Source organism: Choristoneura fumiferana, chromosome 13 (assembly GCF_025370935.1).
Source record: "Choristoneura fumiferana chromosome 13, NRCan_CFum_1, whole genome shotgun sequence".
NCBI classification, from domain to species: Eukaryota; Metazoa; Arthropoda; class Insecta; order Lepidoptera; family Tortricidae; genus Choristoneura; species Choristoneura fumiferana.
Window position 1 is genome coordinate 2,766,473 of NC_133484.1, and position 17,304 is coordinate 2,783,776.

The following is a 17,304-nucleotide window of genomic DNA, read 5'->3' on the forward strand; positions in this document are numbered from 1 at the left end:
AATAAATGACGTCTAGTTCCTAAGTTCTAATACATTTTCACAGTCATCCATAAAAACAAACCGCTACTTTATTTTACACTTCTACAGTCCATTAAAGTCAAATTTATAGAAAACAATGTTTTGTTGTTATGGCTGACATTCTGTTTAGAAAATAAGTTCATTTACTGAGTAAATAGATATAGTTAAGCATTCTCTAAGTTTTATAGTAATACCCTACATTTGTTTGGAAATATCACTTTCGCGACGGTGCAAGCAGTATTATGAAGTTGCTCGCACATAGATCGAACAAATGTAAGTAATGCAGTTTGTTGAAGGATGCTCAAGCGTCGCTTGATTTGTTTTTATTGTTGTTGTGATCAATAAGTGAAATGAGTGAATTGTTTCATGATCTTTTGACCTATTAGTGTTGACTCTGACTGTTGCAGTGTTTGTGTCCATCATATACCTAGGATGAATCAGTTCAAGAAACAATTCACGTAAGTTTAGTTTGGATAAGATTCTTAGATATTTAAAAACTGTTGTTTTTGGTGGGCGGAATGTTCTGTCGATTTTTGTCCCTATACTATACCTACGTACATATGTAACTGCAATGCTTTTGCATTTTTTCCTACCGTTTTTTAGTTTTAATAAATCAAATACAGAAGCCAGACGCGTTTGCTTTGAAAATCACTTGCAATCTAAAGTGAACCTTATCACCCTAAGAACAGAAACAATTAACCTCCCCTTTGGTTGGGAAGCGTCCGTGTCCTGGCATTCCGTGGAGTGGCACCCGATAGATTGTCAAAAAGCGTGGAGTGATAATCGCGATGTCAATCGCGAGAATTCGCACAAAATAGACGCCATTTGCATGTTTTTTAAAGGTTGATGGATGCCAATCAAAATGCTAACGTCTTTAACCTTTTTTCAGAATACCTTTTATTTATATTAACACGACTTTTAATTCTATTTTTATTTATATTTAGACGACGGCGGTACTGGCTCACTCCCGCGCGTGTGTAGCGCCGTCTAATCAACAGGGCTACTACGAAATTTGACAATCTCAGTTCGTATCGTACCGTCCCACAGACGCTTATATTATTTAATACGAGAGTGAGAGGGACGATACGATTTCGAATTTCGCGTATTTCGTAGTGCCCTACTGACTCCTTCATTGTTGCAGCAACTATTTCTTAGGACTGAGCATTTATTAAAGCGGCGATTACACTGAGTCGTTCACCTGACGCGGTTGCCGAACTTGTTTCAAACTACTTCGGCGAACGACCGTTGCCTTTACATTAGTCTGTCCGTCTTCTACGGCGGCCGTTAAGACAGTGGCAGCTGTCGCTCGCCATATGCCCGACTACCGTGTTCTTTACACTTTGCGACGTGAGCATGCGGCGAACGACTTAGTTAATTGCCGTTTAACTACCAGTCCGACTAGTGATGCTTTTTTGCTCGAATAAGTCGCACTTAGTTGGTCCGCAATATAAGGGACGTAAACGCGTTATTAATTCAAGAATTGACCACCACGCTGTTTATTGCCAATGGAGATCTTGACTTAAATTGATTTATTGACAAATTTAATTCCGTTGGCTTATTTGTGTTCATTTCCGGCGTATTATTTTTGGCCGTGGTAGTTTTTTAAGTCCCGAATACTAGGCGACATTTAGATTAGTCAGTTCTTCTATGGTCAACTCTGAAACTTTAAGACATCCAAATTACTTGCCATATCATAGATTTTAGTGACAGTAAATACTGCATACATAGATCTAAAAAAATGCACTCAGTTCGGAATCGAAACCGGTCGTGTTGAAAAATAAAATTTAGATTGATTCGACTAGAAACCTAATACTTGAAATTATGCAGACATAGGTACTCGTATTCCTTGATGATTATAAAGGTGCACTGAGAAGGGATTTGGGTGAAGACCAAAAAGTTGCACACCGTTAAAGCTGCGTTAGCAGGTAGTTATAATTTCCATTAACTTTTCCATTGTGACACGAAAATTATCCATACATTTGTATCACCACATTTTCCAAAATTCTCACGAGATAAGAAACTAGTTTTTTTTGTTCTCACACGGTAACAAAGCTGCGGGTTTATAATAGTTTCCTTATAAAATGTGATATTGAAAAAATTATATATATGTCGAATAGAGAACCTCACCGTTTTTTTCGTCGGTTAAAATGAGCAAATCATCTAAAATTAAAACGTTCAGTACCTATTAAAAAAGCAAGTCAACTTCTACACAACAAAAGTTTAGGTAATTAACTAAATGAGTTATCATAACTAACTGAATTATGTCAACTTTTTAAAATTAGGTAAGTTTATATTCATATTTTTATGTAGGTATATTGCCATCTATTAAAGCAGTCATTCGTAGTATCAATCCAAAATTAAAATGATATAAAAACATTTTAAAAATTACTTGACACAACCTTTCCATGATAAATAACTAAAAATCCATGAATCCGAAACTTTTAAGACGACTAAACAACCATAGTTATGCAACTAAACTAAAGAGTAACGTCGATAATGCCAAGCTTGATAGTCAACTGCAAAAATTGCATTTGGCTGGCTAACCCGACGCCATAATTGTTGTTGTCTGTTGTGCGTTCAAGTCGGTTCCTTTCGTAAATAGAAATTGAAAACTTGAAACTAAACTACAGCGTTATAGTAATTATATATATAGTTGATTTGGATTTGGTACAGTGGTTAATATAAACGGTTCAGCACCTTTAACTGTGTCAAATTTTGGTAGCTGAAGTATGTTTACTTTTAGTTAAGTACCTACCTATACCGTTTTATTATATAGTGATTCCTCAAAAAACATTGCCAACGTACTTCATAAATTTATTGATATGAAACTACACAAGACGAGTTAGATTTCTAAGATTAAATATTTAGTTTACCTTCAAATCTCGTCCCTCGTAAGACCTCCCGATGCAGCAAACGGTGCACAGATAAGGATATTCACAAGCAAGCCTGTCTAGGAACGCGTATATAGTGTCCAAACGGTGATAGTTCTTCCAATCCATCGGACAGCCTGCAACCTCCGTATAATTGATCAACTGACCAAGGGAACCTCACAGCACAATAAGAACTGCTTTAATGATACCTCAATTACCTGGATAGTGGACTTTTATTTGACACAAGTGATTTGTAATTGAGGAATCGCTTGTAGGTGTTTGATGATTATTTAATAACGTTTATCAAATGGTTGTGGTGTGTAATTGAAATTGATATCAATTTTTTTGATAAGTACTAATTAATTATTTTAAAAATTAATAACTAGCTATCATTTCGTAATTGATCATTTCTAAATTACTTTCTGTAGTGCTTGTGAGAATTGGTTTATTAATTAAACCTAAGGTAAATTAAAATTTTGATTGGAACCTTCCATTCATGTGCATTTAGGTATATACCTAAACATATATAAACACTAATAGCAAGGTAGCAAGGTATGAACATTATAAATACGTATATCTATTCAGTTTATTATTTGTCATTATATTTAAAATAATTGCAATTCATTATAAATGAAATTAATTTATGACTTTTACCCAATAATTGCATAGCGGTTCTTAGATGTGTCGTCGTACGCGTGTGAAGTAGACGTTTGACTGTTCAAGAGATACCTAGTGGTTCCACTTACTGATTGAATCAATGATATTTTCAATAAGTAGATTGCGTTGAATGTCAATGTTGGAGGGCCTTGCGTGACCTTTTATAACCAGAATGAAATGACCGTAAAGACAAAGTACATTTAAAATTTTGCGGTGTCTGGCGGGACGGACGGACGGACAACAAAGTGATCCTATAAGTGTTCCGTTTTTCTTTCGAGGTACGGAACCCTAAAAACTGCGTCGAAATCGGTCCATCCCTTCAAGAGCAATGATGCCACAGACAGACAAAAGCGTTAAACTTATAACACTCCTCTTTCTAGCATCAAGGGTGATTTCATGGAGCGAGTTGGAGATGAGCGGAAACAGAAATACTTATTCCAGCAGAAGGAGGCAAGACAAAGTACATACGAGCGTTGCAAGTTAAAGAAAGAAAACACAATAATTTAAGTTGAACTATCGTGCAGTGTCGCGTCTGTGCCGTAAACTTTTGAGGAGTTCCAACAGAGACGATCCTGGCTGGACCACCAGATTGTCACTACCAGACAACCTGATGGTCCCTGGTGGATGTTCAAATTGTGATCAAATTTGGCTCAGTTAGTAAATTTGGATTCAATAAGTTATTTCAAATTTGGCTTCCAAGATTTGGCTCATACTAACACACTAAAGGTCTCTACCCACTACTCCGTATCATACCTTGACCGTAATGTCATGCGCATACATGACACGCGATAGCGACGGTTGGTTAGGAAACGTGCTAGTGGCATAGTCTCATACTTTTCGATACAAAGAATAGGTATATTTTTGCCTGATACGTTTCTATACGTCATGGTATGATGCGGCGTAATGTGTACATACCTTAACCTTAGCTTGTAAAATAAAGCCTTCTTACGAGATCTGCAGCTTGGTCTCTGCAAGCCCGCGCTGTGGCAGCACGGCCCACTGCTGGACGCCTTGCGGATATGACATCGTTCCCGCTCCTTCATGGCGTCCACGTCCGAAATGGCCACGCAGTAGGGTATGCATCTCTCGCGCAGCATGCATGATACCTGCTTCACCCGTGGTCCCTCGACCAGGATGTCCATGCCACACGGCTCCTCTTTCCATATATCAATCGCTAGAACATGAGGAAGAGTTAAAGTACCCCGACTATCATCGTGGCATAAGCTTGCAGCGGCAAAAATTCTGGATGTAATGATACACTTTGGGGAGCACTCTTCGAAATTTGAAGTTCCATACCTTACCCTTCCCTCTCATTCTCCTGTTAACTACTATTTATTAGCATGAGCAAGATGGCATGATGTAATTGTTTTAGTTTATTAATTGCCGGCGTAAAAGAGCTCAGTTTTTTGAACACCATTCATCACCAGAATCCGAATAAATAAAAGCTTAAAAGGTTCTGATACTTCCACCTCTGTATTTTACTTTTTCATATATTAAACGTCTGTCGAGGTTAACAGAAAAAAAGACACGCTTAGATTATTATTACTGAGTTCTTGATAATTAGTAGCAAGTAAAGCGAACAATACAATGGCTAATTTATTTGTAGGTATCGAATGGTCTAATAATAACAAAAGCCTCAGAGTTTCAGTCTCAAGGGCATTTAATAATGGATTAGTCTTAATCCATTAAAGCTAATTCTAGATCACGGCTCCGAAGTTTTAATTTCTTATTAATTGCTTTAAGAAGCTTAACGTAATTGTTATTAAAATGATTTGGATTAAAAGAAAAAAAGCGACTATAGTTTTCCAAAAATGTGGTGTAAATTATAATACAGTCCACCTAAACATGAAGTACGTCTTGTTCCCAGAATCAATATCATAAGATTTTGGTAATCTACGTGACACTATAATTTTCTTCTCGTTTCACCAGACTTATTTGATTAAATTTGGTAAAGGAGACAGTCACAATCCAATCGGAATTGACGGGTTAGCAAACAAGTCGTCTTACCTATGCACTGTTGTGTAAATAGAAAGCAAAAGAGCCGGTGAAGATGCCGAGAGATTAATGCATTTTAACTCAGATCTCTCGGCTTGCATTTGCGGTCGTCATAATGTCGTCACTTGGGCGATGGAGATCACTTACCAACAAGTGACGCACTTGCTTTTCCCTGCCCTCTTTCCCTGCCCAAAAATGATGTGCTTATGTTCACATTGTTTAGTCATTTGGAAATGCATTTGCGTTGTCTTAAGAACAAGTGTTTGCACTAGCGTTCTCTTTGAACTCTTGCACCTAAAACCTATGTCCATACCTCCGATCGTAGCCAGATTTTTAACGAAACATCTTTGTCCTTCACTGGTAAACTTTAATTCCCATACTTGAGTAGCACAACACTTCTTTGGGGGTGCCACTTTGAAGGATTGACAACAACGAGAAAAGAAAGACTTGACCGAAGACTTGCTGGAATTTGGTGTAATTTTTTTCATTTATACTTGCAATTTTGTGTTTTTTTGCCCGGAAATCATTGTGTTTGGTATTGACAGGCAAATTTTCCTTATAGTCGTTGACATGTTATGATTGTCAAATTAATTTATTCGAAACGTTTGTCAATAAGTAAGTTGTTTTGAAAATAGTTTTTAATTGTGACTTTTAAGGGACTGACTGCTGCTCCTAAATGTTCAGTTTTTTGATTACAATTTAGACATGACACACAGGGCATTCCTAGTTCGGGCACCAGTCTCCCCCAAGTCTCCCCCATCTAAGACTGTCAATTACACCTAAATTGTATCTAAGTTTTTTTCATTGTACTTGGTGGTGGAGAAATCAAATAAACTTCTTATTCTTATTCTTATATTTATAACGCCTTGAGTTGCCTAGCAAAATTTTATCGCTAATCTTATTTAGGAATCCGTAGCCAAAACAGCAAAAATGGAACCCTTATAGTTCTGTCACGGCCGTCCATCCATCCTTATAAATGACACAGGCATTTTACTAAGAAACTATAAAATGTATATTGTTGGAATTTGGAGTAGGTACAGGTATCTTTAGACTGTCGTTCTGTATCAAATTTAGCCAATTACTTACTTAATCGTTATTTTTTGCCGCGATAAAAATATTTTTTCAGACACGTACCTAGCCGAAAGGTACAGTTAACGCGAGCACTTCGCGCAGGCAGACCAACATAGTTCGCCTGAGGAGTTCTACCTCATGTCAAACTAGGGTTGGACTTCGTTGCCAAAGTCGTGACTTCTTAGTATACTTGTAAGTCTACAGAGTTTGGTAGTTAAATAACTATAATAATTATTATCTTCATCTTATATTTATCAATATATAAAAATGAATCCCTATTTTCCTTGGTCACGGCATCACGCGTGAACGGCTGGACTGATTTCGCTAATTCTTTTTTGTTGTGTTTGCTATTTTCAGGAAAAGGTTCTTATGATTTAGAAAATTACAAAAACAAAAACTACAACGGGGGCGAAGCCGCGGGCACCAGCTAGTAATTAATAAATGTAGGAGAAAAGGTAGAAAAATATTTTTTTTTGGCAATAATTAACAGAATCAAGTCCTACATATAGAGTAGGTACCTAGGTACGTCCAGATGTCCTAGAAACTTCAGGTACTGCCTTTTCGGAACGTAACATTTGACAACCTTTTTTATTTCGCAACTTTTAATTTCGCAATCTCTTAAATTGTAAATAGAACCCTCTAAGTTAGGTATGGTTAGCTTTATAAAAATCCCGAAATATTTATAGTTTCAGAAAAATTAAACAGTTGGGAAATGAAAAGTAACGAAATGTAACAGGTTGCCAAACGTTATTCGCAAACATTAGTAAACCGTAACCAATCTAAAATGACCTCATACTGTACTTACGAGTAGGAGCAAGGTTCTGCTAACACTAAATATTTATTAAAAAAGAGGTCAAGGTCAAAGATATATTAACACTTTACTACCTTGTCGCCGGCAGACAGCTATTGGGGCCGAAAAATTGTCGTATGGAGACCGCGGATCTGAAAGTGGCCAAGGACGTCCACTAACGAGATATACCGATGACCCGGTTAAACCCGCGGGTCTACGTTGCATGCACGCCACTTTTAACCGAAACAACTAGGCTATGTCCAACCGTGGACGTCCTATGGCTGATAAATACTATGGTGATGAGGTTGATAATGACCTTGTCGTTGTCATTTCGTGTTTATGAAATTGTCAGAAGGCATACAGTGACAAGATAGTAAAGAGTTAAGATATCTTTGACTTCATCAGTACCTTGATGAGGAGACTCTACGCGCACTCTCTTTGCTGCTCTGTCTGATTGGGATCGTATCGACGAACTCCATCAACGCCATCACGCCTTTTAAGATCTCATTGCCCGTCTCTTCTATTTCTTCTTGAGGGACTTTGAACCTGTGTTTCTTACTTCTTAGTTCCAGGAGGTAACAGAAAGGTATTTTTGCTGCGCCGTAACTCCAGTCGTTGCTTGTCCCAGAAGCGCCGTACATCACGTCTCGAGAAATACCGACTTTGTATGTGTTGCCACTGGTCTCGTATATTGCCTGGCGAAGAGTATATTTTAGACTAGCTGTTGCTTGTGACGTTGTATGCGTCCTGTGGGAACCTTAGACGTCTCAAGGATAAATCATGGCCTATGTCACTTACTGATAAGTACCTATTATCATTTACCTGCACACTGTACCGTTGACAATGTAATTTCATGTAATAATTCAAAAACTACATAATATGTGCTCAATCGTTTGCCATTCAGTCGAATAAAAAAAAAATCGTACCTATTCTTATCTCGATTTGATAATATCTACTAGAATTATTGCAATTTGACTTCTAATTGCCGCTGATTACCTACATTTTCCATTACAATCGGTAAAACTGCACCCAAACTGAACGCTAGTTGCTATTGAAATTCATAGTTGGTCAAAAGATGTGGTTTTATTGTAGACGGAATGCAGTCCGTTTATCCGTACCTTGGACATAATAGTGGCTCCTTCCAATAGATTAACGTAATCGGGAGCAAGCTCTTCCCGAAATGCGTAAGGGAATAATATCACTTGCCCATAACTGTGTAAGGTGATGTACACTTTGAATTCAATACCGGAATCACCCAAAATATCCTGAAAAAACAAAACACTTGATATAATTCCCCGTCTATCTCGTAGCCTCCAAACCGTGTTAGCCTAGTGGTTTAACTTAAAACTTTTCAAGTAGGTATGGTCACAGAATAAGTAGTTCGAACCCGGGCTCATGGCCTTGAGTTTTGACAAGCTTTTTTTAACTTGCCCCGTTATTTGTTTGTTTGGGTCAAATCTTGGAAGCTAAATTTGACGACTTCCGACTTGAAATTTGGCATGTAAATTTGGTGACTATACAATAATCTGGCAGTGAAATCCTGGTAGACCGGCCAGGATCATCTCCGCAGAACGGAATTCCTCAACGGTTAATGGCATCGACTTGAAATTTGGAAACTTGGATGACAATGCAAGGTACAGTCAACAAAAAGTGCAGTCAGCAAAAAGCTTGTATTAAAAATGTTATTTTCAACTAAAACTTATTCGATGTGCGAACGGACGGACAACCGGATAGCCCAGTGGTTAGAGAACCATGTGACCTTCAAATATGTAAGAGTAAAATTTGAAGGCCCAGGTCCTGACGTGTGATTTGAACTGCTTCTTAAGTGTGGGCAAGTTTCTATTCATTTTGCTTACAAGTTATGTTATAAAATTAATGATGAATGAATAGGTTAACAAAATATAATGCCTTTTAAAAGCTGAAATCAGAAATCATATTCATTTGGCAATGTTGGAATCGTTCGGAAACTATAGTTACCTATATTGTTGGTAATATAATTGAAATATTGTAGCGGTAGAAACAATAATGCTGGAATGCAAATACGTCATCAGATTGAACATTTAATTATTTAATGCAGCTGATATAAAACCGGTGCAGCGGAATTGATTTACGATTAAATCCTGTTTGCCATATAATCTCCTGGCTCGATGGCGGCGACACGATTCCTGTATCATTGCTGAATTATGCCATTGTACATTATATTCCGTTGTATCTTTAACACAATTAACTTAGCATTAGACACATAAGAGAATATCATTTATTAATATCACTTTTTCTCTACCTAGAGCTCAACGTTAATATAGAATAGAATAAAGCGTTTATTTCCAAGAATACTAAGAACCACTTCATACGAGTTTGTTGAACAATTTCATGTAAATGTCTAGGTATTTTCCGTCTGTCTTATTTCTGACTTTAATACTAGTTAAATTTGATAGCCGTTTGATGTAAATTCTAACTAAATTTAGTCTTGCTTTTGTGCTGTTTTACTACAGATTTTTAGCAACAATAGGTAGGTTTAAGTTAGTAAGGTAGCGACAAATGTGTTGAACACGCTCAACGTTGAATTCTAGTAGGATGTTTTTAATATGTTTAAATGTCGCTGTACTTTTGACACAGTGGTCGTTGTTCATGTTCGCGGGTGTTAGTTCAAGATTGGCAGCAAACCTTCGTGACGACACGTTTACATGTTGGAATATTTTTTTGTAGGTAGGTACGTGTGCTTGCGAGGGTTGCGTAGTCAAACCCGATAAGACAAAATAAATGGTTGAATAAAGGATTCTATGTAAAAGTTTTTATTTTTTTATGAATTATTAGATCGAGTTATTAGGTTTAACCACAAACCCTCACGCTATTAAATAGAGTTTACGTACCCTGACTGCGCTTGATTCTGGCTCAGAGAAAGGCTCAGGACCCCGGTAGAAAGCATTCGATGGCTCATCTGATGATCCTTTCAAACCCCAACCGTAACTGAGAAGAAATATGGTTCACTAATGTTTCGCAACTAACGTTTGGCAAACTGATTCATTTCGCAACTGCTTAATATTTCTGAAACTGTAAATATTTCAAAATATTTCTAAAACTAACCTAACCTAACCTAAAGGGTTCTACACTATGGCCCCGAAATAAATCCTGAAATATTTACAGTTTTAGAGTTTGCGAAATGAAAAGTTTTGGGTGATTTTTGGAGTTCACAGTTCTGAATGTTAAATCAAAATAAGAACATCCCCAAAACCGCACATCCGGTTTATTTTATTTATTATATAAATAATAAATAAATAAATTTGACTTAGGTGCCGACCCCATTAATTTCGGATATCTGGTACAGTCGCGGAATGAAAAGGTTGACCACCTTAAGGTCTGTTTTTGCTTGCTCAGTATAACTGCTTTATCGACCGAGTATGACACATTCCGTGATCTCATTCAAAAAGGTAGCATGTGCTTGCAATGTGTAAACGAATTTATTTGAAAACGGGTCAACCTTTTCATTCCGCCACTGTACTTACCTACAACGGAAAAATATATTTCCCAATAAACCTACATTGTTTTCTGCAATTAGTACTTTTTGTTTGTTTATGTGTTATACATATCTTATCTTCCCGGTATTTATTATATGGTATATAAGCAATGCAGGTTCTAAATTTAGGCACTTCTAAAAAATGCATACCTAAAATTCCTATTAAGGTCTACGCCGATGCACTTGCCGCCATGCCAAGCCCTATTTTTCCGCCACATGCGGTTGTCGGTGTGGGAGAATTCGTAGCCGTCCGGGTTCATCACGGGAAGGAAATACCTGAAGTCAAACTTAAAACATAAAGGTATAGACTAGACAACCTAAGCAGGTGGTAAGTAACGCCTTCTTCTCATGTTGTCACCAATAAATAATGTTTTCTTTCTTTCTTTCCTTCTGTTAGGTCCGATTAGATTAGATATTTTGAATTGGTACCTTTAAGACGCAGTGCTTGAGTAAGTAGCTATTTTTAAGTTAGCTGGTTTAGCTAATGGTAGGTATGTTGGCTGGGCTAGCAATGCATCGAGTTGTGTTGGCTATGTCGTCAGGTCAGGTCAGGTGGTCACAAAAATCCAAATAAATGGCTTATATTTATATGAAATTTGGTATGGCTGTTTTTAACCTCGTGCGGCCCAATGCGTAATAGAATGTAGTAGGTACACAATAAGTTCAGGGGAATTACGTATCTATGACTATGTAGCAAAGTAAAAAATATTTTTTTTTTCTATTGTTTCACTCCACGGCAGTTTGACTTTATTCTCGAAACAATTTGGTGGGGTTGGTGGGCTTCAGGAGGTTGCAATGTCAATGAAAACCATGATGCAATTTTCGGAAATTTTTATTTGTTACTTCTTCACGCTACACCTACGCCATTCGGCTGGACGGATTTCGATGAATTGTGGAATAAGTAATCGGAATAATACACGTGCTACTTTTCTCATGGGAATTTTGTAAAATCCTGAAATTTCAAGCAAACTGCTGTATTTAATGTTTTACGCGTGCAAAGCCGCGGGTAAACATTAGTAGCATATAAAATAACAGGAAGTTAACAGAAAGTGGTTAAGCATTATAAATAAATACAGTTGATTATCTTAGAAGCCGTTAGTGGTTTGACCTATCGCCTCTCAAGCAGAGGTCATGATGGCCATGATGGGTTCAAATCAAACCCAGCTCGCACCTCGTGAGTGAAATTCATGTGCGAAACTGAATTGAAATTTACCACGAGCTTTACAGTGAAGGTAAACATCGTGAGGAAACCTGCACGCGCCTGTGATAATTCACTAGTATGGTGAAGTTCCCAAACTGGGCCCGCATGGCAACTACGGCCCAAGCCCTATTCTGAGAGGAGGCCTGTGCAGCAGTGGGACGTAAATAGGCAGGATGGATGGATGGGTTATTATCTCAAAGGTTATTATTAAAATAAAATAACCAACTAAGAAGCGTTGAGTAACCCCCGACGTTGATCTTTCAAAGTTCAAAAATGGCTCAAAAGATTTTCATGATACATAGCTAAGAACCACTGCAAGAAAACTCGCTTTAATGAAAAAAACCCGCATCAAAATCGGTCCATCCATTTCAGAGCTACAATGCCACAGACAGACCGATAGACATTAGCGTCACTCTTATAAAGACTATGAAAGCAATGTAAAACATTGTTGTACTTGCCAATCCTTGTTGGTGATACTGGTGGGCAAGTCCTTGAAGTTCCTAGCGAAGTGGTTCGCGATGTAGGTGGCCACTGCAGGGGCGATCCACTCCCGCGCATGGATGCCGGCGTCCATCCAAACGCTGGCGTTGCTAGCAGCACTGTTGGATATCTTTAACACCTGAACCAACGGTTAGAAGATTGTGAAGTAGATGGCGTAGTTAAGCGATGCCACTCATTATATTCTCTTTTTTTTTGTAATGATTTTTTGGTAACGTTTTTCTTAAAATAATATGCCATTTTAAACAATAAAATAATACGTTTCTGTACCACCCTTAATTTTAGCTGTCTATCTATTACAGTCTATGTAACGGACAGACAGACGGACAGCGATCCGACTTTAATAGGGCTCCGTTTGTCACCTTTCTAATATGGAACCCTAAAAAGCGACCGTTGTTCGTTCATGTTTATTTAGTAAAAATATTGCATGAGACGAACGTAACCTGTTATTTCACAGTTCAATATCTCGAAACGGCTGAACTTATTTGCTATCAAAGATAGCTAAGAACTGCCGCTAGGAAACTCGCTTTCACGTAAAAGACCGTCTCGAAATCGGTCCATTCATTTTGAGAGCTGCGATGCAACAGACAGACAGGCATAGGTGTTAAACTTATAACACCCCCTCTTTTTGTGGGGGTTAAAAAGTACCTTCAGATCACGGCCTTCAAGAGAACTGCCAATGACTCCGGCCGTGCAGAGAGAAGGGTAGTCTGCCTCTAGGCCGTCTAGAAAGTTATGTATGACGTCAAGGCGGTGGTACGCCTTCCAATCCATTTCTTTAACTCCATACTTTTTTCTGTAATAACAATTATCATAATGACAAGATAACGTATAAGAATTAAAAGAAAATTTGCTGGACAGAATGGAAAACCAACGAAGAAGTTCTTACCATGGGCGAAGAAAAAATAATGTTACTGGAGTGGAGGCCATAAATTGCCGAAGAGGAAATATGATAGGACACTTGATGCGAACGACAATTTTTTTCTTGACCTGCCTGCAGGTAGAGGAAGACCAAGATTGACCTATTTTAACCAGGTGAAGGAACGGGTGGGTGTCGTGTCGTATCAGGAAGTCAAACAGCTGGCCGAAGACCGTGTGGAGTGGCGATTACTCCACCGACAAGAGCGTAGCTATTAAATTAGGAAGAGAAGAAGAACGAGGGTCACCGACATAGCCAAGCGAATCAGCTCGTTGAAGTTGCAATGGGCAGGCTATATACCTAGTATGGAGAACAGATGGTATTTGTGGCCGAAAGTCCTCGAAAGCAGACCGCGGATCGGTAAGTACCGCAAAGGATGTCCACCAAATTCGGTCGATCTATCGATTTCGATCGCATCGCGTCGCAGTTTTGTAGCACTTAAATAAATCTTTCGTAAAACTATTATTTTCTTACCTTTCAGGTCGTAATTTTCTTAAAATGATCCATGTAGCGGGATTTAACCCCGCTGTATCGTCCACAGCTACCCAATTTACTGACGCGAGATAGATTATCATCCATAACATGGGCAACGGATTTTTGTGACTCCTCAATGTGATCATGATGATGTTCATGATTATGATTATGATTATGACCATGATCAACCAAGTAATGGCAAGTGTGTGGGTTGTGCGTGTATTTTTCGTAACCTGGTTCTGGATTTTGGTCTGTAAATACATAAAATGCTTTGGAAAGGCTCGGTAAAGGCTGATGCACATTTTCTTCCGCTTCATGGTGGCAGAAATAGTCTTCCTGCATATTATTTATTTTTATATAAATTATTATGTAAACAAATCACTTTTTTGTCTTGTTAAAAAGTTTTTTCATTTTTTTTTATTTCACCAGTATTTTAGCAATTGCGTTGCAGTAATGCCTAAATTGTCATATTGTTTATTTTATATTTACACTTTATAATTTTGCTACTGTTCATTGCAAGTTACTGATTTTATATTATTTATTCTTGCATGTTCATGCTATGACGTAAAGCAGGTTGAAATTTGAATGACTTTGATGGATTTTGACACAGTAATGTTACAGAGCTATTATATTACACCACATTTACACAGAGTATTTATTGTTTGACCTAAATATAGTATAGCCACTTAAATTGAACGCATACATTGTCGAAACCAAAAAGCGTAGCCTAAAAATAACAGATTTGTGCAACAAACAAAGTAAATGTAATGGACAAAATGGATAAACTCAAAACTTCAGAATTGATGTTAAAAATTCTTTCAAAATTGAGTAGGTAATATAGGCTACATTTTATTCCGGAAACATATCAAGGTTCCATGAGACGCAGATGAAACTGCGAGCAACATCTAGTACAGTCACCTGCATCATATCTGTCACAGCGGAGCGTACAAAAATATCTCACACGTCCTACTGGCTCTAAAATAAGTATCTGATATTTATGCACCCTTTGTTGCGTCAGATATTGGTGCTGGTGACTGTACCTACTTTTTTTTAAGCTGCGGCCATTTGACTATTCTTTGAAAAAAAATAGGTAAGGGTTTTGGAATGCAGAAACCCAGGGTCCGATGAAGCTAAAACCAAATTAAAAACCGCTTATTGCTTTTAAAAACGTATATTTTCGCATAAATCCAGCTCAGAAAGTATTTCTTTTTAAACGACGGTTTGTGTTTATCGCCAAGAATGCCATTAAGTTGGCAGTTAGGCTCTCGACTATGCGACGCGACAAGCCATAAGCGTCTAATGAAAAACAAAGCAGGGGTTTGCCACCCTGACCCTTGCCTAACCTTCGGAGCTACACCAAATTATTATGCACCGTATCACAAACTAATAAGAGCGACGAAAACTGCATATTTACATTGGTAATTAAAGCCTAGTGCATTTTAGCGATACAATCTTAATATAATCTTTCATTTATTTTTTTGCAAGTTTATTTTGACATGATAGTTCCAGATTCCAGGCGTTGTCAATAAGAGGCGGTGTTATATTTTTTTGCACATTTTTACCTGAGTAAGTTGTCCCGTTTTCCTACACGTCTAAAGACTAGGTAAGTACTAGAAGTGACTCTCCAACGATTGTAAGGCATTTGGGCCTAAAAGTTTTAAAACAATGTTGCATTGAGTTATAACTCGTACTATGAATACGGAGAACGGGCGTCCAAAACCCATTTCTGTAACGTGCGGCTCAGAATCGAATTGTCTATAAGTTTAACAAAAAAGTTTAAAATTTCAGTTTTAATACAAACTTTTTGCTAGCTCTACTTTTTGTTGACTGTACCTACTTGAATTGTCATCCAAATTACATTTCCGTACAAAATTTCAAGTCGCTGCCATTAACTGTTCAGGAGTTCCAACCTGCAGAGACGATCCTGGCCGGACTATCAGGATGTCACTGTCAGATTATATATGTATGCTGAATTTCAAATCAATCCGACTGGAGGAAGTAGGTCAAATTTAGCTTCCAAGATTTGACCCAAACAAACAAATAAATAAATAAACAAACAGGGCAAGCTAAAGAAAAGCTTGCAATAAATCAAAATGATAATGATTTCAGGATGTTTTAAAAAGCACAATATGTCCAATTATTTTGTTACTTTAAAAAAATATGGCTCTGTCCATTGGAGGACAATTTTGCCAGTGTCTAGTAGTTTTTGCCGTTGTACGGTGAAAAATTCTAGAAAACGAAATATGAGACGTAATGGTGGATGAACGATGACCGATGATAATGAACTGTCCAATTATGTAAATTGTCCATTGTGTGAAGATGTCAAACATCCAATTCGTATAACGTCTATAAAGAGGCATGGCCCGATAGCAACTAGTCTAAACATGTAAAATGTCCAATGTTAAAATCGTCCAAATCGTAAATTATAGCCGCTCATACATATGTAATTTTGCGTCGCTGGACATTTTGCTACATAGACGATCCAGCTATTTACTTCAGTACAAAAGTTCACCAAATTTCGTCTAGCCTTTTTTGCGTCAAAGAGTCTCAAACACATGCACACTAGCAAACATTCGCAATTATAATAATAGGTTTCATTTTGGATCTTTCAAGCGAACGGGGACATCCTGAAATAAAATCGATTTGCCAATTTCCTAATGCCCAAGTTATGGACTTTGTACTATAAATCGTACAAGCAACTAACAAGGGTGGCCTCAATTAAAAAGATAAACGCGTGTAAGACGGCGACACAGGGAGGGGCCGTTTGGGGCCCGCGATGGTTAGCGGGTTACCGGAGTCCGGGGTACCAATGTTACTCGACATAAACTCGACTTATACGTTGAAGCGAGTTGGACGTGAATACCCTGCAAGTACTAGTGACGTCAGTTCGCTGTATCATAACAGTTACCTACTGTAGCCTACGGTAGGAACCGTTACTCCGTGGAGATTTTATTTTGGTTTAAAGTCTGCTTCCTGCTCCCATCAACGTGTTAATTTCATTTTAACAATGCTACTGGTGAGAGAATAGTTGTACCTTAAATATTATCGTATTTAGAAATATGGCTCAAATATGGCTCTATCGTAACTATCGATGTAAAATGTTATTTTGTAGTCATGCTATTTTGTTACTAATAATATATCATGATTTCTATAGGTACTAATACTCTTTGGTATGACTCGTCAATGGACAGAGCAATATAAAGAAACACTGACGTTATCATGGGTTTGCGCTAGTGTCGCCCCTGCGCCGAGCTTTTGCCTAATATGCCCTATTCATAAGATTGCTACGAAGCTATC

General features: G+C 37.7%; 1 protein-coding gene across 2 annotated transcripts; it reads right to left on the reverse strand.

Moving 5' to 3' along the window:
• Positions 1-2,824: 2,824 nt before the first annotated feature.
• On the reverse strand, positions 2,825-13,388 carry LOC141434328 (carboxypeptidase B-like). Of its 2 annotated transcripts, none has more exons than XM_074096735.1 (8): positions 13,263-13,388; positions 12,575-12,735; positions 11,066-11,191; positions 10,272-10,368; positions 8,520-8,666; positions 7,810-8,096; positions 4,495-4,719; positions 2,825-3,025 (listed from the first exon to the last, which is right to left on the reverse strand). In XM_074096735.1, the coding sequence occupies exons 1-7, from the start codon at positions 13,386-13,388 to the stop codon at positions 4,713-4,715; spliced, it is 951 nt and encodes a 316-aa protein (XP_073952836.1). In that variant the 3' UTR covers positions 2,825-3,025; positions 4,495-4,712. The 2 variants fall into 2 exon arrangements, with proteins under 2 accessions (XP_073952836.1, XP_073952837.1); XM_074096736.1 differs by having other exon boundaries at positions 2,827-3,025; positions 12,571-12,735; positions 13,263-13,340.
• Between the last annotated feature and the right edge of the window lie 3,916 nt (positions 13,389-17,304).